This window comes from Astatotilapia calliptera, chromosome 1 (assembly GCF_900246225.1).
Source record: "Astatotilapia calliptera chromosome 1, fAstCal1.2, whole genome shotgun sequence".
Taxonomy (NCBI): Eukaryota; Metazoa; Chordata; class Actinopteri; order Cichliformes; family Cichlidae; genus Astatotilapia; species Astatotilapia calliptera.
This window is the reverse complement of record NC_039302.1, coordinates 34,962,061-34,986,316: the sequence shown is the minus strand read 5'-3', so window position 1 is coordinate 34,986,316 and position 24,256 is coordinate 34,962,061. Positions and strand designations below refer to the sequence as shown.

The following is a 24,256-nucleotide window of genomic DNA, read 5'->3' as shown; positions in this document are numbered from 1 at the left end:
CCCTTCTGTTAGAGCCGTACATAAGCAGTACACTTAAAGCTACTTCAGCGGTGAGGATATGGGGTTAGAATTTAGTGATGTTGAAGTTGAATGAATAAGCAAATCTGGGATGTCTGTGTACCTTTGGCGTGATCCTTATCCAGCTGGTTGGCTGTCTTTTTCCAGTCCTCAATCTTGTCCTGAAGAGGAGTGATAAGACTCTCCATCAAAGCACTGTGGGAGAGACAAAGAAGTAGATATTTGAATGCAAGTTAGATGCACTGGCAGTATTAGAGACAGTGAGCAGGGATTCATTAAATAGTTCCTAAGTGTGACATTGTGACAAATGACTGGTTTAATGTAAACCTGCAATATTCAGATCTCCACAGAACAGTGCAAAAAGTACAAAACATATTTCTGAAAACATGTTAATGTATACATCACCTCCACCTATTGTTCTACTTCAGAATTTTAGTAACTGGACATTTTCCCACAACATGTCCACACATGCATACACATGTGATACACATGCTCAAATATTAAGATAAATGCATGACTATTACGACATGTGTACATCTTTTATGTAAAGCCACACAAGAGCTTGAAGATGAATCATTCATCAAAAACCCCGTCATTACCACAGTCATAGATCATTATCGCCATTACCATCATCATCAGCGTAATAGCTTTTGCTGTGGAAAAGTCATTAGAAAGTAGAAAAAATGAAGATAAAGGCAAACAATGGTTGAAAGCAGACTCTGGTGAGGTTTCCAGAGCGGTTTGCATTGTGTGCCATAGCTATATTTATTTACAGCCACTTCAATATGGATAGACAGACCAATGTTCCTAATGGAGTCCATATTGCTGTCAAGAAAACCTCACCAAACATGTGCCCCATCATAAAACAAAGTCAGCTTTACTTGGAAATACACACATAGTTGAGCATTTTCTGACTTCTGAAAGATCCTGATGGGCTGCAGTTTAGGATCAGAGGAAAAAGTTACAGAAGGGAACAAATTCCTACTTGAAATAAGGGAGCTTGAAGGATAATTTCTTACTTGGTGAACTGACGAAGTTTGGCCTCAATGCTGCGATGCCTCATGCACATCCTGGTCAGAGCTGATCCGATATCTCTGGTTGCCCCTGGAAAAACAAACCAGGATCTTATTGTGAAGCATAAAATCTCCTAGTAAATTTACCACAAAGACCTCTTTTTTCTGTTCCACAAAAACATAGATCACAAAGCTGTGATCAATATTTACGTTACAGCTCGCTGTGTGCTGTGTAATGTAATGCAGTTAAAAGCGCTGCATCTTTCAAACACACGAACAGCTACACAGACTTTGTATTATTTTACCTCCAGCCAGTGTTTACACAAGACACCGATCTGCCTCGTGTAGACACTACGCGCACACCCCGGCTTCATCCAAATAAAGCAGTGTCTTGTGAGTGTGTGTGTATCCTGTGCAGGGACCCAGTTTCGTGAGTAGCTAACCTGCAGCTGTAAACAGCAGCCTATTTTAAGGCAGTAGATCCATGTGGAAAAAGTTGACCTCAGAGTTTAAGTCAATTTAAGTGATGGCAGAGACTGCTAACTTCCAAACAAGGTGCTCAGATCTGTTGCCGCTGCGCTACAGGTGGAAAGCCTGCACAAGAAAAGTGATTAAAGCTTTATTCTCAATGCTTTAAATGCTACGCATTTAAAGACTTTTAAACAGAAGTCAGGCTTATATAGTATACCTTACCTAGAGAGACCATAATCTCTACTGCCAGTGAAATGTATATAGCAGAAAATTCAGATTAAACAGCAACCAAATGGGATTTCCTCCTGTTTATCATACGGGCTTAGGCTGGCTTACAAAGCAATGTGCAGGGGGAGTACAGCAGGAGGAAGGGCATTAATCTAATATGTTCTTTTTAACATTTTCATCCAAAACTGGAATTATAATTTCCAAATAAAAAGGAAATTTTCAACCAATGCACACGTTTACTGGAACTTTACTTCCACTTAGCTTTAATTTCACCATATAAAACACATAATTTTGTAATTGTAGAAATATTCTTCATTTGCACTCTGCCTGTCTGTGTCCTGCATTTGGGTGCTCACCTATGCACACTCCACATGACAAAATGATTGAAATTACTTATTAGTTAAATATATATTAGTTAATATTGTTAAATATTAGTTATTTAACAGCCCTGAACTTTTCTAGACCTTACCTAAAGGAACTGCGTGTCAGGATATGTCTAACAGAGTTGAACTGAACATTCATCAGGACCATGCAGCAGTCTCTCAAAGCGGGCGTGTTCTTATGCAGTGCAGAATTTGTTAGCAAGACACAAAAACGTTGGTACAGCAAACTTTTTGGAGTCAGTTTGATCATGTTTGAACAGACTTGAGCTGCATGCAGATCAACTGTGAAGAGCTTTTAAAAAAACTGAATGCACTCTGAATGCAGTGATGAGTGGCCCGAAGTGAAAACTGGTTTCACTAGATGCCCCAGAGTTTAGCTGGCTCAGTCGATAGTTTATGGTTTGTCAGACTGATGGTCCACTGAATTTGCAGTGAGTAAGTCATGTGTCCTGCCTCCCGCACACTCCATCCAGGCAGCTGTCTCATCTAAATCTGAGTGCTTCTGGTACACTTAAATGAACTCTCTCCTGTTGCTTCCTAGATGTGAGAAATGTGAACTTTGGACAGTCTCCAACCTAATCTCCTGATACCCTCTGAAGTTCATGTGTGAAAACAGCTTAGGGTGATGATGAGGCAGTTAAGCTTTGGGAAGTTGGGTTAGAGTTTTTAAAAAGTGAAATGTATATTTTAAGGAATAAAATTCCTGCTGTTTCCTGCTCAAAGGCAGACATCCACGTCACCACTTCCACCACAGTGGCCTCAGCAGCTTTAAACCTTTGACACACAAACTAGTCTAGAGTACCCCATAATTACCAGGGAGTGTGGAGACCTCCTTTGCAGTCAGTTAAATCTGCATTACCTACTACATTTGATTTCACAAAATCAGTGTTATGTGGGTTCCCTTCTGTTCTAATATGAAACAATGATTTGGTGCTATTCTCGTCTGATCAATCTAATGCCTTGCTCATGAGCAGTACAGTGGTAATTAGTATTGTTCATTTAATTTCCTCACCAGATAGTCAGCAGATTCAAATCAGCAACCCCTTGATTAAAACAACCACAAGGCATATACTCAGATGTATCAGGCATACATCTGAGCATATGCCTTGTGCCTACCACACAACCACACACTCACAAACGCCAAACCACACACATGGACTCTCTCCCTCTCTCTCTCTCACACACACACACACACACACACACACACACACACACACACACACACACACACACACACACACACACACTGTGTTGTTCACAACCAGAGAGAAGTGCGCCATTCATAATTAGCAAATTCCTCCCTCACGCCTCCTGTTCTACCCGGCAACCATTCATTAAAGCAGCGACACCCACCCCCAAACACACACACATTCATAGACACATACACACATACTAAGAATATAAAAGTGTACAATGTGCACGTTGAGCAGTTATACAACTGAAGGAGTAGTTTGAACTGTGCCTGCCGAGAATGTGATCTTACCCCAGATCAGTGAGTGGATCTCAAGTGAAACTAATGAAGAGTGTCGGTGTGTGATAGTTCGTGTCGAAGGAAAAATGAAGATTTGGGAAAGAAATGAGAGAGGACGAGGTGGAGGAGAGGGAATGAAGACTAAAAGGGTCGCTTTGCACATTTTAATGAGCTCACTGCTGGAGTGAGAACCACGGGACTGGAGTTACAGCCAAGTGTGTGTGTGTGTGTGTGTGTGTTTGATCTCTACATTTATGATGGTGCTCTTCCTGTTTGTCTGTTATTACCAGGCCTCTCAGACTCCATAGGAGATCAACAACTAGACAAAAAAACTGTAACTACTCACATCTGGAATCCAGCTACTGTGTCTGTCCACATCCAAGTCAGTTTTCGTTTTCTCCGAAGCCAAATCACCATGTTAACTTGAACCAAAAGAGGAACTAACAAGACTCAAACCACACTGAACATACTTATCTTTTGATTTGCTTCACCGTTTATGGATTGCTGTATGTGAATGAGGATTACATAATTGTACACACACTGTAGGTGTGTTCAGCTGTGATCATTAAAGGCAAAAAGCAAAAAATAATAATAATAATAATAGTGTATCTATAGTCTGCTTTTAATAATATGTGAACAAGAACAAAAGTTTTTAAGGAAAAAGCCACAGCCCATGAAATTTTTTTTTACTTTACAGCCTGAGAATATATTTTTCAGAATTACAGTTTTTTTATGTTTGTTATTTTCACATAATTGGAGTGCACCAGTTTTCAGAGATAACCCCCCCCCTCTCTGTATGTCTGTCCTGCAGCGGGGTGGGACCGCCTCCTGGGACATGCGACCTTACTTGTTTTCCTTCATGTTCCCTTCAGTCACTCTCCCTTTCCTGCTTTTGATATGCTTCCTGGCTGCAAAGTGCTCTGTGAATATACTGTACAGAGGGATAAAAAAAGGATAAAAGAGTAACAAATCCACTTTTGGAATTTGGAGGGATGAGGTGAAAGTCACATGTTTGTCAGCCAAGAGACTGTGTGTGTGTGTGTGTGTGTGTGTGTGTGTGTGTGCGCCGGGAGTCTGTTTAGGAGTTTTTGCTCGCTGAGGAGATTTATTTAAACTCACTTTTTTGTTCTCTTTTTTACTTGCTGGTTAGGGTCAGTAACCAAAACTTATTTCATTTAGGAAAGTACTATAAAACTAAATATTGTACTAAAAGTACTATATTGAGGAAAAAAATCATGCAGTAGGTTAAAATCTGCCCCTTTACAACACTGACCCTACATGCTGCAAAAAAGATGTTCACCTAGTAAGATTAAGGGTGGGCTTTCCATTCCATACACAAACCAAGTTTGTGTGACTCCCAAAGTTAAGTTTGTTTGCTAGTGTCAAACAAACTTGACTGATTAGGAAAAACTAGCCAGGGCAAAGTTAAGAGAGCTGTGCCATTGCCCACTTGGTTCATTTGGACTCAGGCTCAGTATGCATGTAAGCATGCAGTATGCAAGTGATGACTATCAGCACCCAAGTGCTTCCTCAACCACGGATGCCTCTGTAATTATGTTTCTGTTAAGGAATTCACAAATCTGTAGGGACAGTGTGTCACTGCTTCACTAATTAAGCCACAAAATGACAATAAAAATGGAAAAATAAATGAAAAAAATCATTTCAAATCAGCAGTCATGCTTGAATGCAGTACGAGGTATCCAGACCTACGATGAGTACTTCCTAAATGTGACATGAAGAGGTTCCTTACAAGTATTTATATGTGATTAATTGGAAGTAAGAGACTTGCGACTTTGAAAGAATGACCCTGAGGTCAGAAGAACTGGAGAAACCCACAGAGAGAGGCTAATGAATGGTAACTTCTGGTAGCTGCTGTTATTGTGTATATATTTATTTATATTTAGATTTCTTCATACATTCTTATATAGTTCTATATTGTGTATTGTGTATTTTGTTGTACAGTTATTTTATTTTCAACTTTAATTTATATATTTTATCTTATTCTTCCCAGTTAAATTTACCCTTCATTCTAATTTGTGTTGTACAGTTATTTCATTTTTAACCTTAATTTATATTTTATTCCTTCCTAGTTAAATTTACCCTTTTTAATTTTTCATATTTATTTCCTATCTTATTCATAGCCTTTCCTTTTTTGTTTTCTTTAGGTCACGAGCAGTTGTCCAAGCATTTCACTACATATCGTACTGTGTATGACTGTGTACGTGACAAATAAAATTTGAATTTGAATTTAACCTTGTACTTTCTCAGATCTAAAAATAATTTAACTTTTATACAATTAAAAATTAGAAACCTGTTATTTTATTATTTTATTACTATCCACAGCAAGCAGGTTACTTACATTTGGTTTGTTAGTACAGTAACCAGTCAAACTAAAGAACTGACTAGTCTGCTGATATGGCCTCTGGGGTTCAGAGTTCCAGAGTAACCAAATGATAAATGGGGCCGGACTTCCTGTTCAGTTACAAATGCAGATAAAAAAGTAATAGTTTCAAGATTGCATTTGGACGAGCTTCTCTCTTTTATCTCAGTGCATTTTCCCTGAATGCAACCAAATCCTGTTCATACACGATTGCTCCCAGGAGCAAAATATTGCTCTTTGCATACAGATTTAGTTTATTCATATACAGCTAACTATTTATAGAGAGCGGTGATATCCTGCCGCCTGATTGTTAATCATTACAAAAAGTAATAATTAACAATATACACACACACATATATATATATATATATATACACACACACACACACACACACACACACACACACACATATATATATGTGTGTGTGTGTGTGTGTGTGTGTGTGTGTGTGTGTGTGTGTGTGTGTGTGTGTGTGTGTGTGTAATGTAAATGAGTGTTGAATGACAATTAATGTTCTTTATATAACTCCTATATTTTTGTGCTCAAAACCTTGAATGGAGCTGATGATATGTATTCACACTTGAGGCAAAGTGAGCGCCTCCCTTGTAAATGGCAAAGTAACTGATCTTTATCACCTAGCAACTGACTTAACTGACAGGGTTGCTACGGTTTCCATGACAGCACAGATCTTGGCCTGTTGCTAAGGTCAAACTGTCTGCTGCTACGGAAGCGATTGTCTGAACTGCACTGCAAGAGAGAGAGACAGGAGAACAGAGTGGGAATACCAAACAGACACACAGACTGCAGTCACTCACTGGCACACAGTAACATCACTGTGAACACCGGAAAAGCGCTCAAAGCGGTGGGAACGGGAAGCGACACACCAGCACAAACATCGTTATTACATTAACTCGTTATTAGGGTTACCCCTGTTTTGTTAAGGAATGTGTCTGTACAGAGTGGAACAGAAATTGTATCACAACTGTTTTAGTTTTCAAATATAAGAGTTTATTTTCACAATCAAATAACCTTAACCCGTCACTGGTGATGGTTAGCATTTATAGCAAGGATGGGCAACTCCAGGCCTCTCTCACCCATCTCACCCTGGGTCAACACACCTGAATCAAATGATTAGTTCATTACCAGGCCTCTGGAGAACTTCAAGACATGTTCAGGAGGTAATTTAGCCATTTAAATCAGCTGTGTTAGATGAAGGATACATCTAAAACCTGCAGGACACCGGCCCTTGAGGCCTGGAGTTGCCCACCCCTGGTTTAAAGGGTAAATTAGGTTGGGGTTTAAAGGGTTAATATCCCTGTAGCTACAGTTTTTTTTTTTTTGACAATAATACTGTCATTCTAGATTTATATCAACTGGAAGAAAAAGAAATTCAGCAAGGCTTGATAAAGACTATAGCAACAAACAAATAATGAAACTATAGAAATATATCAATGCTTACCGCTATAAACACATAAAATTTTCCAGAGACGTTAAAGAAAGGTCTTTATAAAATGCAAACCCTTTAAAAGTATAACATTATTACTTATAAGCCATTTTACCTCTGCAGGTACAATGAGGTACTTTCTTTCAAAGTGTGGGTATATTTTCTAACTCCATTCATTGCATAAGATGGTAAATATACCGGCAGTTATAAGGTGCTTTCTAGTCTTCTTGATCCTTCATAAAGCTTTGAACTGTATGTGCCATTTAGCCATTCACGCACAAGTCATACAACACTTTATTGTATTCACACAAAAGGCAGGTGGAAGGACACTTCCAGTCTGGCAGAGATGGGAACTGAAACCCCCAACCTCCCCACTGTAGAAACACACTCTTCCTCTTGGCCACTAAGCCCCATCTTGGAGTAATTGCAACTAATTCACTTGCACGTGCACACACACACACTGTACATGCTGCTGTACACTGTTTCCTTCCCAGGAAAATCACTTCTTCTGCTCTGTAATGATAGCATCTCTCTCTCTCTGCTTCCCTTTTCTCTGGTTCTTTGCCTAGGGCATCTCTGGCCTTCCCACCAGTGCATCTCCATGGCAACTATTATCTGTACTTTTGCAGAGGGATTCATCAGTCTCTGGGTTTTCATTTGCTGTGCAATGCAAGCAAACCTGCAACTGTAATAAAGTGAATGGTAGTGATTGCTATGTATCTGTTTTACTTGGATAAATGCATCCAGCAGGCGTATGCACATCTTTCATGTTATGTGTGTATGCACTGGGTGTAGGCCTTTTTTCAGTTTCATATCAGGTGACAGGACTAAATGACAACTGTGTTTGGATTCTTCACAGTCAAATGGAAACACACACATAAAGACACACAGATGCATACACACAGAGACACAACTATATATGAAGCAAATGGTTTATTAGTTGTTCATTACTCACAATTAGTTCTTAGTGAGCTGAGGTTATGGTTGCATAATTACTCTTAAATTAACATCCTGCCACATGTCAGTCACTGGTATCTTTTGCTCCCACTGGTATCTGCTTCAATTGCTTGTGTTTCAGGTCCAATTAGTTTAATGACTTAGAACGACTATAATTATCTCACCGGTCATTACTAAAAGTTGCCACTCTAAGTCACAGCTTACACACGCACATTATTGTTTTGTTTAGTGTCGTTTTCACCTAAAAACAGCTGGTGACACACAAACTTGCAAAGAAAAATAAGAACATGAGTTATGATTAGTATTTGGTATTTAAACTTTTCTTAATGCTATCAGTACATCGTACTCTGTTCTCATCAACACTGTGTTTCTTGGGCCGAGTATGGCGCAGATTTAATGGATGGAAAAATACAACTGCTAAGCAAAATAGTTCTTCATATTATGGTGACATCTCCACCTTGACTACAGCTGATTGGTATGAAGGGGTCAAAGATGTGGGAAGAAAAAGTCTCTGGCGCCATTACACAGTGAACAAAAGTCACGTTAGACCCATGAATTGTCAATGCCATATCATATTCTGAGCATACCATCAAAGTTCCTTAATAGCTCATCAGCTCACGCTTTCTTGTTTTTGGTTTTTGTGAGTCTGAGGCCACTGCAGCTTTACAATTTCTGCCCTGTCCTGATAGGACCGTGAGCTGACTTCTCCAGTTTAAGGCCATTTACTTCAAGGCTGGACATGCTGTGTAACATAATACACAGCTTGTTGTCTTTATTATCTGGCTTCCAGATAGCAGATAAAGTTGAGCCTAATCTGGGCTGCTTTTGGGAATAAAGGCTCAGTTATAGGTTTGGTAACTGGTGTGCTGGCCAGATGTGGCCCAAGACACACCAGCCCATATATGGTAGACCTGTCACTGGGCTGAGGCAGCCAGACTCACTCTGAGTCAGTACCATCAGTAAAGACCAAATGTTGCCCACAAGAAACCTGCAGATGTGGGACACATTTGGACCAAACATTCATTTTTATCTGAGTCTAGTCCAGCAGTTTCGGAAACGCACCAGCTGGCACCAGTAATTATGCCACGCATACCTGCAATATGATAATATGTTTCAACATTGCAGACTTTGTTTTCTGGCTCTGCTGTTAAGAGACGCAGACTGTCAAATATTACACAAGCAGCTAAAGACTTTTTAGCTGCTTCTGGTACTTTAATGAAGAACGAATCCTCCACATTTAGTCACAAGCAGCCCACATCCAAAACAAACAACTGCCTGCTGCTCCCATTCACTAATACATCATCTATTATGTGAGCCGTTTGGTTTGAAAACACTTAAAAAGGCAACTGCATCACTGAAACTTTTAGGGACTCTCATAAACTATACGCAATCCCTTAACCTTAGCTAGGTTGTACAAATGAAAACCAGTCAGAATGAGAAAAAAACCCCCATTTAGTTCACATTTCACATAATGTAATCTGAGAGAAAGGTTGTATTTGATTAGAGATCATTGCAGTTTTTATAATTATTTCCTAACTTTTTATTCCCTTATCATGATAAGGGAATAAAAAGACATAATAAGACGTGTAAAGCGAGGAAAGCTGACACACTTATAGTCTGTTAAATTTAACCCGGCCAAGTGTTGTTAGTTATGCTGTAAATCCACTAAAGGCCACAGTCCATTAGCAGATTGCACATCCAAAGACACTGTCAGTAACCCTGACTTAGCTCAAAGGGTCAGCCACACATGAAGATGAAACACATAAACACATAAATATGACAACAAGGACTGAAGAAGAAAGACAATAAAAAAGCAATGCAATAGGTGATATACAGACGAAAAGGAATGTGCAGGATGACGATGCGTTTGTGTCTCAGGTGGCAAAACACAGAGGCAGGGTTAATGCTAGAGCAGGTGAGGCTGTGGTTGCCAGGGTTACAGACGTCTGCAGCATCCGCCCATCTGTTCCCCTGACAGCAGCATCTCTTCAGTGACACAGCAACAATAAGAGGGAGAGGTGAAAGAGATAAACTCAAAGGCAGAAAGGAAGGAGGAGACAAAGATAGATGGAGACAGATTAAAGAGAGGAAGATGGGAAGAGAGTCTGCAGTAGTAGCACCGGCTGATAAAGCAGAATTATTCATGAGGCCTAGATTCTCCTCTCACCATGAAACCAAGACAGAGATTGTGCTTTCCAGACAACTAGACAGCCCTGGCCAAAACAAACCACCTCTGAGACAACAGCATCTACATTATGTTCCAGTGTAAATCCTGTGCCGCAAATCTCCAATACAGCATGCTGAAGGAATGCATTACAGCATGAAACATTATACTTAAGCAATAAACCACAAGAGGCCGTGGTTTGGAAAGATCCTGACTGAGAAGAACACTGGTGGTAACGGTGTTAAGGCTCATTTGCCTTACTGGTCAATAACATGAAGATGTGATGATGTTCTTCACTGAGTGAATGCATTTAATCCATTCACTCAGTGAAGCAGGAGTACCTCAGGGTAGCCGTTGAATGGATTTGAACCCTCAACCTTCCGATCATGGGGTCACCACTCTACCCTACTGAGCTATCCCTGCCCCATATTATTAACATAGATAATAATGTGGTGGTTTGTTGGGAACGCGTAAATATGATGGAAACCAACTATATCCACTTCACACACTCAGCTAATGTTGCACAGTATCACGACACTATAACTGCGTGTTTTTACAGCCAGTGGATCAATTTTAAATGAAGTCACAGTGGCTGTGTTTACCTGTGCTTTTTGTGTAGATCAAAGGCAGGAGCAGTTAAGGTCACAAGAATTAGAGCCAAGCACTTCAGTAGAAACAAAGAAATGTCTCACATGTTTGAAATACAGTAGTTCAGTGATTTAAGCTGTTACTTCTGCTGAGCTCCTTTGGGAACAAGTCAACAAGCCGTACAAAGATCTTGAAATGTCTTAATGACTGCTCTCCGTGTTTTTTATCTTTATGTGGCCATAAAAAACTTTAAAACACATTTAACTCTGCATACATCAAGCTGCTTTGGGTGTTTTATTTTCTGGGGTTGCTTCAAGTTTCTCTTTATTCAGTACCATTAACAGCCAAATCACAGCAAGTGCATCAAGGTGCTTTATGTGCCAGTGTTCCTTATTTTAAATACTAAATATGAGTAACTGTTTTCCGTTACAGTTACCATTTAAAAAGGTGATCATTAGAATACAGTCTTTTCCTGTTTCATATGTTAGGCTATCCCCTCTCTATCGGGCAGGAATGCATTTCTTACTTGGAAATTCTGACACCACTTCACATTTAAAGAAGAAAGGGATGGGTGAAATCTAACAGTGTAGTGCAAACTCTGTTTGCCACCAATCAAGCTGCTCTCAGCGTCAAAAGACTCCACCTGCAACCTAAAGAAACATCTGGAAACAAGTTCTTTTTTAAAAACTAATGTTAGCCTGCTGCAACTACCTTGTTTTAGTTGTGGCAACTACCTGGGTTATGTGCAACTTCAGTATCTTTGATGTACTATTGCTATTACTGAAGGATACTTCCCTCCGAGCTAACATTGTTAGCTAGGGTTACCTGAGGTTAGTTCATAGGCTCGTAGACTTGATGGATAGTATTAACAACCTGCTAGCTGCAAATAACCATGTGCAGTTCTGAAAGTCTATGAACTAACCTCAGCTAACGCCAGCTAACAATGTTAGCTCGATGGCAAGTAGCCTTCAGTAATAGTAATAAATCACACAGCAATAGTGCAGTACACAGCGATTTATGTTGTTAAAAAGTATGACAATATAATTAGTAATCCAAAGTATTCAGAATACATTACTCAAATTGAGTAACTTAATGGAATATGTTACAAACTACATTTTGGGGCATGTATTTTGTAATCTGTGGTGGAATACATTTTAAAAGTAACCTTCCCAACACTGTTTATAGAGAAACCCAAACATTAAACACCCTCTATGAGCAACTACTTGGCAACAGTGGGAAAGAATAAAAAACCCTTTTAACAAGATAAAAATCTCTAACAGAAGCAAACTCAGGAAAGGGCAGCCATGAGCAGCTGGCGCTGTGGTGAAAGAGAAGAAAGCAGAGGGAGAAATGACAAAAGACACAATGATGGTAGAATATGAATCTGTTTACCCTTACACCAAGATTGGGATCCCATCATCTATCCAAAATTTGACCTCATCTTTTTGTTACGCCGCAGTCTGATTCAAATAAGGACACATTAGCATTTATGTGATAGGATACTACACCAACAACATGCTTGCATGGTATGATTACCTCACAACGAGAGGACCCTGGGTTTGAATCTGTTGTCTTTCTGTGTGAAATTAGCAAGTTCTCCATGTGCCTGCGTGGGTGGTCACTGGGTACTCTGGCTTCCTCCCACAAAGACATAACTAGGTTAACTGGCGATTCTAAATTGGCCATAGGTGTGAATGTGAGTGTGAATGAGTTGTCTCTATGTGTTAGCCCTGTGACAGACTGGTGACCTTTCCAGAGTGTATCCCGGCTCATGTCCGGTGACAGCTGAGATAGTTTCCAGCCCCACCGTGAAACCTGAACTGGATAAGCAGCAGAAAATCATTGAATGAGTTACTTTTATTAATTGTGTAAATAAAATGTTAATTTTAAGGATGGTATTGGTTCACTGTAGAAGGTCCTGCTCGCCACACAGAGATAGAGGTCTCTTTTTCTTCACTTCATTTCCCCCCCAGTGGTCCCCCTTGGCAAGACTGTTTAATATGGTAATGATTTTAATAAATGTGAGCACAAGACAGAGGAAAACAACTGCCAACGAGTTGAAACATAAAGTTCTTATTTATTCCTGCATATACAATCTTTGTCATTCGTATAGTGTCTCTTTGTATGTCCCTCACGATTTCCCGTCGTCACCCCCGGGATGTGCCACTCCAGTACTTTTACTGGCCCCCATATGGCCATCCTTATGAAAAAATTCTGGAGGTGCCCCTTGGGACAGCCCTTCTGTCATGTTATGACATGATTTCAATTTGTAAGACTGGATATTTAATAAGTAATTAAAGTGCCCAGCTTATGAGCATTGTTACCTGATTCAAGCTCCACGTGGTTTGGTCAAACTCAAATTACGTGTCAGATAAAGTCAAGCTCAGCCTGGAACTGCAAGTCGTGCTGTCAGTCAGAAATGTTTTGACTTGACAGAAACTGTGACACGTACATTCTAGCTTTGACCTCTGACCCACTCTGGATTTATGACATCAGTCAGACGGTCATGACAAGGTCACTTCCTGTCAAAACACATCTTTCCACCCTAACTGCAATAGCTATGATGACGGAAGACTAAGATAGGCGATCGCTGATGAACTGATGCACAAACTCAGACATTAGCTTAGTTTCCTTATATCTGTTGACTGGTTACTTATTAATGATTTCCAACAAATGTTTTATTTCCTTTGTGTTTTACATCCGAACTTTTAATTTCCTTAATGAGCCTAGTGGAAGACTGTGTCTCCTGAGCGAAGATCTTTTATCTGTTCCTTGACGATATTTGCTGTCTAACCTCTTAAGTTATAAAATGAACAGTCTGAGAAAATAAGATCAATACTCTCTTCTAAATCTTTTTCAAGACATACTTTTTCCCCACAGAGTCTTTCCTGCCTCATTTATTTTTATAATTTTTTATTGTTTCATTTTTGTGTTTGTTTTCATTTAAATGGTTCATGGCTGATGTGTTAAACTGTAAACTGCTCATTTTTTGGTGTCTTTTTGCTATAGTAGTTTGGTTTTAAAAGTATTAATAAATACAGATTATCAAATGTTAACAAAATAAAAAAAACAGTTTTAGAAACGGTATCATGCTCAAACCGGGTGCAGTTTAATGCTGCAGCTGCTTATCAGACGCCGTCCCCAGAGACGCATCAATCAGGACCCAGATGAGTGTCAGCTGAGACGAACCCAAGCAATCAATGTTCTGCTTGAGTCTAGCTGATTTTTACAGCAGTCATTGTCCTCCCCAGTTGCACGAGATTAAGAAATCATCATGAAGCGATGGCCGCAGAGCTCCTTTTCTGTTCAAGGAATTTCTATTAACTTGGTTTTATGTCCCGAAATGAGTAAGAGCACTAATTGTCCAGTCAGCTGGGATTAACTGTTGTTGTTCTGTTTCACAGAAAAAGCAAAAAAAAAAAAACAAAAACAAAAAAACTCACATGTCAACACAGTTCTGATGAATTTAGCTTATTCAGGCCTGATTAGGTAGAATTAATGCCTTATGCACTCAAATAGCCTTTACTATAATTAGCACATTCACCTTTTTCTGTATGTGATCTATAATTAAGCGCTTTCCACATGTCCTGCATCAGTCATGCTGTTGTTAATTTTGAAAAATGAAATAGGGTATGGCAGTCTGCCTGTGATAGTGGCTGACCTACTTGATTGACGAACCCCTGGCAACACAAGCAACTCTTCTGCATTACGTAGATGGAATTTATGGAATAAAAGTCACTTCTCCCATCATCAGTGGCGAAACTGTGCAAACCGTACTGATGACTGGTGGTGCCAGGAAAAATGACAAATGCAGCAGTTTCTAACATGCGACGAGATCGTGGAGGCTGTAGACAAACTGTGTAATGTAAGAGTTCAGATACAAAATGTACATGTGATTTGTACCTTTTTGGTTTTTCTTATCTAGTTGTTGAACCACGGTGGCACAGTGGTTAGCACTGTTGCCTCACAGCAAGAAGGCCCTGAGTTCAATTCCACCATCAGGCCGGGGTCTTTCTGTGTGGAGTTTGCATGTTCTCCCCGTGTTTGCGGGGGTTCTCTCCGGGTACTCCGGCTTCCTCCCACCGTCCAAAGACATGCAGCTTGTGGGGATAGGTTAATTGGATAATCCAAATTGTCACTAGGTGTGAATGTGCGAGTGAGTGTGAATGGTTGTCTGTCCCTGGATGGATAGTTGTTGAACCATATAGAGTTTATCAACTTATACTTCAAAAAATAGTTGCCTTGGAGCATGAAATGCATACGCTGAAAAAGCTATCCATGTCACTAATCTTAAGGGCATCACAACTGCAGAAATGCAGCTACAGCTGGGGAGTAATGTACTGTGCCATAAATAAAAGTCAAAGCCAAAGTGCATCTGTGTTCAACAAAGACAGGTCACAGGTTAGAGCCAGAAGCTTAGCTTAAAAGGAATAGGAGACAGCTCATGTGTCTATGTGCATTATTGCTGCAGAAATAAAAGGTTACATTTTTCCATCTCTATATCTCAGCTCTCTGTCTTAGTCTTCCTCTAAATTTTTCAGTAATACACATTAAACCCCCTCTTTCAGAGTTCTTGCTTCCTAACATGTGGGAATACACATTCAAACAACGTGACAGGTCAAAACACAGGTTTGAATGTGCAGAAGCAAGTAAACAAAATAATAGGCGATTTCTGTGTAGTCCAGCTGCACATTAATTCCCTTCTATCAAAGAAATATATTAACATGCATCACCTGAAACTGCAGTTTCTTTTATCTGTTTCCATCCCTGCCATTTGATCTCCTTTCTATGCGAAAAAAAATGTCAAATATGAAGCATAATTAAGTTCCATTAACTGACCCTGAGAACTTGAAAAACTGACCTGAGTTCAGAACAGCCTGCAAGAAAGCAACCCTGCTCCAGGATTAGACACTACTTGGCAAAGAACCTTAGCATCAAAGAGCTCACTTCATGATCACAGAGGAAGTCCAACTTCCTTACTCAACAAACAGACATGCACAAATGTATACAGTAATTCGCAGCCCACAACCTTGGACCCAATAAAATGCAGGGCACAGTAGACCAGTGTACTGGTGCAATGGTTTAGAGAGGAGTCAGCTGGGCCTGGGAAAGCATGCACATTCTCTGGCTTTGATTACAGAGGCTTTAAATCTCTCTTACACACATATCCACAAGGACACACATGAGCATACGAACTAAAATACAGATACACACTCGCTCCCCAGAGACAAAGACAGGGTTGAACTAAAGGCCTCCAGACAGGGTATAGGCCTTTTTTACACAGAAATGGGGGGATGCTGCCAAAGGACAGTTTCTGATGCTAAAAATACCAACAGAGAAAGGGAAACTGGCCAAGTTAGCTAGCTTGAACCTACATTACACAATAATCAGTGGAAAAAAATGCAACGAGAAAAGAAGAAGAAAATGCAACTTAAAAGGCTTTCTGCTGTCTCTACCAATCAGTAAGAAGAGAAAAGCAAAGTTCAAAGTAATACAGGCTTTAAGCATACCCTCCATGACCTTCCTTCTAGCATCTGAACTGCTCCATGGGTTCCTTCTTCTCACAGATGTAGAAAAATTTAATATTTTTTCAGAAGTGAAATATCACTGAAGATGTGAATAAGCTTGGTGCTTTTTTAGCTAGTGTGCTAGAATGCTTTAGCTATTATTCTGTATTTGAATAAACAGTATGCAGTACATGTGATGGCGACCTCTCCAGGGTGGACCCCGCCTCTTGATTAAAAGCTGGGCAAGCTGCAACTCTAAAATGAATAAGAAGCTAAGCAAATGGATGGATGAAGTTGAATATTGAGACTGCACTTCGACACTCGATTCACTTTTCAGACCAACACAGCAAAAAGACGAAGGAAGCAAAGTGACTGCGTGTGCCTTTCACCTTTGAGTTAAGTTGCACATTATTAGATTTGATACATTCCTAAATGGAGTGAGGTTAAACAGCAAAAAAGCCTGATAAATTATTCAGAGGGAAAAAAAATAATCATCAAGTCTTCTGCTGATTTTCTCTTTGATATCCGTCTAAACAATTTCCATAAAAACAAGTTGTTTGATTAGGCACATGTCCGCACTTTTCAGTACACTTCTTTATTGCGGCAGTTGACATACACATGCGGGTGCAGCTTTTCGGCTACAGCCTACACACATCATCAACAACAACAGGACCTGATTCATTCTGCTTTAAGCCGCCGAGGCATGAATGGGGATGCCGTTTAGGTGCGTCCGCCTACCCGACGGCCGCGCCACAGACCACGCCCCACCACAGCTCTGCAGTCAAAAACAGGCTCACTGCAGCCACTAAGAGTAATTAGTATTAAACTCTCAATAAATATATATTTTTCACCTCTGTTCACAAGTTTCTGGATTTCTTTTTTTTTTTAAATAAAACTAAGACTGAAATGTATTTTTCCAATGTTCACATTCTGTTTAACTTGTTGCTTTTTTGAAGAAGTGGTGCAGACTAATGAAGCAGTCTAGTGACAAAAGTTACAAATAGTTGTTTGAAATGAAAGTTGTTTGTTTAAAACAAAAACTACTGAAGGATTGATTGTGAATGAGTTTATGATCTAAATAAAGCTGCAGCTAGGCCTTTCTGTCATTGTTTTGTTTAGATGGGGCGTGAAAATATTTCTTCCCGCCATGTGGGGAACGATGTAAAGAGTTTGAGAAACACTGGATTAGGCACTTTATTTCAGCACAGTGCCAAATGATGTAGTCTTGCTCTGGTGTTAATTAATCCTTTCTGTATATAGAGTACTAATATATAAAATATAACAATTAAGCTAATAATTAAGCATTATTTATTTGTATGATAAGTTCATTTACATCCTTGACTACACATAATGCACGTATGTAACTCTTTAAATAGCTTATGTAGAAAAATAAGAATGTCCTCAACATTAAGTCAGCATTAATAAAAACTTGGCATACAGAAAAATACTATAAATCAGGTCTGTGGTCGGGTTTATTCAAACAGCCATCCCACTCGGTTATACACAAAACCTTGGATCCCTTCCACCTACAAGGTTGATGACCTCACTGGAAACCATCCTGTCCCTTGTCAGGGAAAAACAGAACATAATCACGCAGTAGCACTGCTGTTTCACATTCACTTTACTCGAATACAGAAACATGACACCTAATTAGGATCAATAAAAAGGAAAATCAATGGAAAGTACATTTGTGCATCTTAACAACCTGATATTGATCTGATATCTTTTACTGTTACCGTAAATGTTCAAACCTGAGTTTCAGTTTAGGTGGAGTATCAATCCTACAGCACATGGTTTTCACAAGGAAAACTCTGAATCCAGATCGGAACACCTCACCCACTGGTAAGAACAGTTTAAACAAAGCTGTTGTCTGATGCCAGAGTAGGCGGAGGTGCTTCCCTCAGCACCGGCTGTTGAGTGGCTGGTTTTCTAAGCTGTCTGCAGTTCCTAACCTCTTGAGGCTACATGACACATGATCTTAAAGTGCTCTCACTGCTCTGGCAAATACTTAGAAAGCCACTCAGTATTGGGTTCAAGGGAAAGCTTATCTCCGTCACAAATTCACCCTGTTGCTGTCTGTGCATATGTGCATTCTCCTGTATCATGCATTGAAATGGCCAGCTGAACATTTCTGTGGCCACTGCTCTTCAAACTTCTCACAACGCATTTACAAAAGTTCAAAAAGGAGCACACACAAAGAACAGAGGGTTAACACTACAGTGCTCTCCACATACTTGAAGTCACTGTCAAGTATTCTAATCCATACATTGTTAAAATAGCATTTGACTGAGTCATGGGATCCAGTCCAGAGTTATGTTTTTTCCCTTATAATAACAGAAATTTGTTGCCAGTGGGGTGAGCTAATCTGCCTTTCTGTCTTTTACAATTTTAACACAGAAAATTTCCAAAAATGGCCCTGAAACAAGGGACTGCACTCTATATTTATCTCAGTGATGTGATGTATTTTTAAAGGAACATTTTAACATTTTTGAAAACAAACTGGCCGTAATAAAGTTGATGCCACTCTGATATTGCTACAGTATATATATATATATGGTCTAAAGTCACTAAATGAAACAATAAAATGTGTTATTCCCAAGAATAATGCACATATTTTAGTAATCTGGTGAATTACAAAAAACTGGGATAAACCAGAACTTCTACATGTTAAATACTGCAATCTGTTGTTACATGTTCTTTACAAGAGATGCTTTATGGAGTGCAAGAAATTTTCCTTCCAAATAAGGTCAGGAGGTCAAATCTGGAAGTTGTGCAAGACCAACATCCTTCAAGGCTACTTGCTGGTACTCTTAAATAAATCATATTTTCTTTTAGCGTCAGTGTTTGTGTTTGTGCCATTTTGGCTGCTTTCTCTTAAAACACATTTTTAGATAAACTCACAAATTTTCCACAAAACTGCTCAGTGTGGTTTCCTGGCATGTTGGTTTGCACGCCGAGGACACACAGGGCTTACAACAGGGAGAAGTGCTTAGAGTTAATTGGTATGCAGTGAACACATTCTCTCACAAAACAAAAAAATTACACGTGAATATAAAGGTTGCTGTGCAGTTGTGTGGCAACTGCCTATAATTGCATATTAACTGTTGTTATCATTATAAATGTTTGGCAAACTTTTGATTAATTCTTGACTTTGTCCCTGAAAAACCAAAACACATGTGAAGAGGAACATAAAAATCATTTATTATTTTATGCTTTTCTATGCATTGGGTTTCATAACATCAGATAGTAGTTTTCCATTATGTAAAGCAAAAGTTAAAGGATAAAGTGTGTTATATTTACATGCCATGAAATGTCCTTTGAAGCTAATAAAATTGCCTCAAAGGACAGGATCTAAGATATGGTTATAATTTATGAATAATAAATGCACATATGACACCGTGGAATCACCAGTCAGGGCTATGCCATCACAACCAGAGTTAGGCTTGTCTCTGCTGAGTCATGCACTGCAGTGATCTAAATATAGCATTGTGGGTAATGTAGTCTGAGCATCATGTATGCACGTCTGCTGTTCTGCACATTATTGATCCCCCAAGGAGCAAAATAATGTATAGAACTGGCTCTGAGAACATGAGACAAACAAAAGAATGATGGTCCATGACTGTCACAGTAAGTGGGAGTGAGTGATGGCATGTTATACATGGAGCCTCGAGCCATAACTCCTTCATATTATTTTCTTTTTCTACTTTTATTGTTCTTTTTTAATACATTTGCTCATAAAATAAAAAGAAAACATGCAGAAGAATAAGGGGTTCGATTTTTCCCCAAAAGATAACACACTGGCATCTGTGTGCCACTGTTGCCATGGCAACACAATCATTGGGCTAGCTGCAGACCTGAGAGAGAGAGGGGATGAAGGGGATGCAAAAAATATGAATGGGAGAGGAGTCGGCGTAGATATCCCTGCATCTGTACAGGTACTGCGTCCATTATGAGGGAACATTATGGCACGAGATGTTACTCACATGACAAATAAAATAATGTAAAGAAAAGCAGATTCATTGAACAGAAATAAAATCAATTGAATTGTTTAACTGTACTAAAGTATTTAATGTTGAATACAGATTTCATTACTACTCAAAAGTCAAGCCAGTTTCTCAATTTGAAATTTGCTAGTTGCAGAAGGTATGGTGTGAAATTGCAGGTGTGCAAGTGAAAAGAATTGAAGCAACACTGACAGCAGTCCAGACGTTTGCAGGAAGTATGGAGACGCAAAGCTGGTCTGGGTTTGTATTTTATGTCCCAGAAAATCACAATTTTATTGGTAACTCTTGTAGTGAAAGATAGAACGATTGCTGCATGTTTAACATTCCACAGATATAAAGTCCTTCCTCCTAACATTACAGAACACAAAGAAGTTGTTCAGCATGTAATACATATTGCACAGCAACATTCACTTTGTATCAGACTATGAGTGATGCTAAAATCAGGGAGAATCCCTTTAAGATCATAACAGGTCGAGATTGGACATGTAATTCTGTGTGTGTGTGTGTGTGTGTGTGTGTGTGTGTGTGTGTGTGCGCGCGCGCGCATGCAGCTGAGCCAGCACCAGCCACACCAGTTATCACGCCTGGCTGATGGTCGTTAATGCTGAGGATTAACACCTAACTCTCACATAGCTGTCAGCAAACACATGTACACACCATTATACTAGCTTTTCTCTAACTGCTGCAAGAGTTGCATCAGTATTTTGAGAAACTTAGTAAAAAAGTTATTAAATGCTAAAAGTGAAAATAGAAGCATGTAAATGTAAAAGAAAACCTTGTGCTTCAAATTGTTCCTGACAAAACTCCTAAAACACAAAGATACATAAGCACACTCACACTGCTCCTCCGCCCAGCCTCTTTACTGATTAAACAGGATTGGCCCCTGGAGCAGTGAGACTCACTGAGCTCAGCTTCCCATGCTTACTGAGCGAGGACATTGCATGTGTGTCTCAGTGTGTGTGTGTGTGTGTTTGTGTGTCCAATAGAGCATGTCCTGTGTTGTTGACCTCTGGGACAATACTGCACTGTGACATGAGGAAATGTCCACAGAGAGCTGCCAGAGACAGACAGAGCGATGGAGGGAAGGAAAAGGCCAATCGAGGAACAGGAATTGTGAGAAACACAAAAATTTGATAGGAGAAACATGTTGTGAAGAAAGAGATGGCAAAGGGGGGAAAAAGAGAAAACGTGAGGAGGAACGCAATATTTGGATTAAGTGAGGAGGGAGAGAAGAGCGATGGAGGGGCTGCAGGGAGGGAAATAGATTCACAGTGGCCGAGGCTTAATTAAAAACAATAATGTTGTTTTGTTGCCCTCCACAACAACAGACCCCTCAGCCATGGCCTACTTAGAGAGAGGGGGAGGGGAGGGTAAGAAAGAAAGAAAGCAAGAAAGAAAACAAGAAAGAAAGAAATTATCATTACAACATCTCGGTGTAGTTAGGCACAGAATTAGACACTTATTTGGATGTATGAACTGACCCTCAATCTAGCAAACGGCTTACCCTACCTACAACCAAAATTTGTTCTGTTCAGCATTTCATAAATTCAAATTTCAAATTCAAATTTTATTTGTCACGTACACAGTCATACACAGTACGATATGTAGTGAAATGCTTGGACAACTGCTCGTGACCTAAAGAAAACAAAAAAGGAAAAGGCTATGAATAAGATAGGAAATAAATATGAAAAATTAAAAAGGGTAAATTTAACTAGGAAGGAATAAAATATAAATTAAGGTTAAAAATGAAATAACTGTACAACACAAATTAGAATGAAGGGTAAATTTAACTGGGAAGAATAAGATAAAATATATAAATTAAAGTTGAAAATAAAATAACTGTACAACAAAATACACAATACACATTAACAAACCTACAGTAAGATCAGGGCTGACATAGCATGTTACAAAATAACAATGTAAAAGCGAATCATTGAATTCTAAAAAAACACATAGGTTTGGTGACGTTGTGTCATAGCTTTTTTTTTTTTTTTTTTTTGAGACCATAAATCAAAGGTATCAAACTATCTCCATGTGGTAATCTCACAAATTTGTCAAATACAAAATACACATTAGCATAACACGTGAGGATTATCCTCGTAAGCAAAGGAAAACAAGACAAATTTAAAGTTGTGCTTTTAGATAAGTACGCTTTTGCACAGTTTGCGTACACTAAACAGAAAGTGTATTAGCTAAATGTTACCTTTATGCTAGTTAGACGCCCGCTTAGTTTTGTGTTTGTGCGTGTGTAAAAACTCGTGTCTTTAGAAACTCCAGGTATTGCAGTTATTTCTCTGTACCTTCCTCCTTTTATTCCTTACTCGCCGTGCCTTCATGAAGAAGCTACATGCTGCCTTTTACACAGTAATACTTTAAATCCCAGCAATGGCACTAATTTATCCTAATTTAGCCAAACTTAAATTGCACCTAGCTTTTATGTCACACCGTTTTTAAGTACCACTCTGGGGTTTAGGTAAGGACAAGAGCTGACTTAACCTGATGCTAACCTGGTTATGTATAGGACAAAATCTCGCTTCAAACATTTTGGTTGCATGATGAACTCTTCCAGCTCCAGTGCGTCTCCAGTTGACCGTGAATGGCATGCTGTCTGTGAAAGGCAATTAAACCATCTTTCTCAGATTTCTCCTCTCCTCTTGGCAACAACATGGCTATTTTTTCTCTGCCACCACGTCCCTCTTTTTCTCACACACTCACTCTCTCGCTTGCTTTCTCCCTCCTTGTTGCCTGGCAACCAAGCTCATAAATGTGATCCCACTTGTCTGCGATTGGCTCAAGAGAGAGGGTAGATCCACGTTAGAGTCAGAGACAGAAAATGGGTAGACACGAATGCATCACGCACCGGAGTTATAAATGTAAAAATATCGAGCAACTGAAATGAAAAATCAAAAGTATCTGGAGCGCAGAGTACAACTAACATACTCTTTCCACTGTGTATGTCTGTGTGCTCATGACTGGTATAATATACATATGTTTACACTCATGCCCAGGAGCTAATATATATGCATGTCAGAACTGCATATGTAGAGGTAAAAGTGTGTGTGTGTGTGTGTGTGTGTGTGAGGAGAGGATTTATCTCTGTGCACTTGTATTAAACAGCAGGTGGTCCTTGGAGGAGGTGCCATGCTCCAAGCTGAATAAGGGAAACCGCTCTTGCTGAGTTGCATGTGTGCGTTTGAGTAGCTGTATTAACTTAAGTGGCCCCACATCTGCAGGTTACGTCTCCCCCCCACACACAGGGAGTGTCACTGACGCCAGCATGGAGAACCCTGCCAGCTAGAATGTGCTGAATACTTTTACTAAGAGATTAATAAAAAAATATTAACCCCCGCAATAAAACCATCACCACCACCACACACACCCACAGACATAAACACTGTTCCTTTATTATGCAGCACATAGTTTTTCATTCATAGCGCTTCTGCAATAAAATGTCTCAGTAGGCCAGTTTCTTACATATGAATCTCCACCCCCTCACACATGAATGACTCTTTAGACAGTCAGCTCAGTAAATCCCATCAGGAGAGTAAAGAACAAAAAACGTAAATAGTCAACTTAAAACAACAAATTGACTCCATATCAGTAAAAGTTACTCATTAGCAGATGAAA

General features: G+C 39.5%; 1 protein-coding gene and 1 long non-coding RNA gene across 6 annotated transcripts in view; one reads left to right on the top strand and one right to left on the bottom strand.

Annotated features, from left to right (window-relative positions):
* The window catches only part of LOC113026716 (MTSS1-like protein), a 79,562-nt gene that overhangs the window by 26,813 nt on the left and 28,493 nt on the right, over window positions 1-24,256 (bottom strand). For all 5 annotated transcript variants that reach the window (XM_026175804.1, XM_026175823.1, XM_026175814.1 and 2 more), the window contains exons 4-5: window positions 1,038-1,122; window positions 122-213 (exon numbers count right to left, since the gene is read on the bottom strand). In XM_026175804.1, coding sequence (XP_026031589.1) covers window positions 122-213; window positions 1,038-1,122 — 177 coding nt within the window. The remainder of the gene's footprint in view (window positions 1-121; window positions 214-1,037; window positions 1,123-24,256) is intronic.
* Window positions 7,211-8,118, top strand: LOC113026738 (uncharacterized). The gene is made up of 2 exons (XR_003272947.1): window positions 7,211-7,829; window positions 7,979-8,118. It is a non-coding gene; the product is annotated as an uncharacterized LOC113026738 (long non-coding RNA).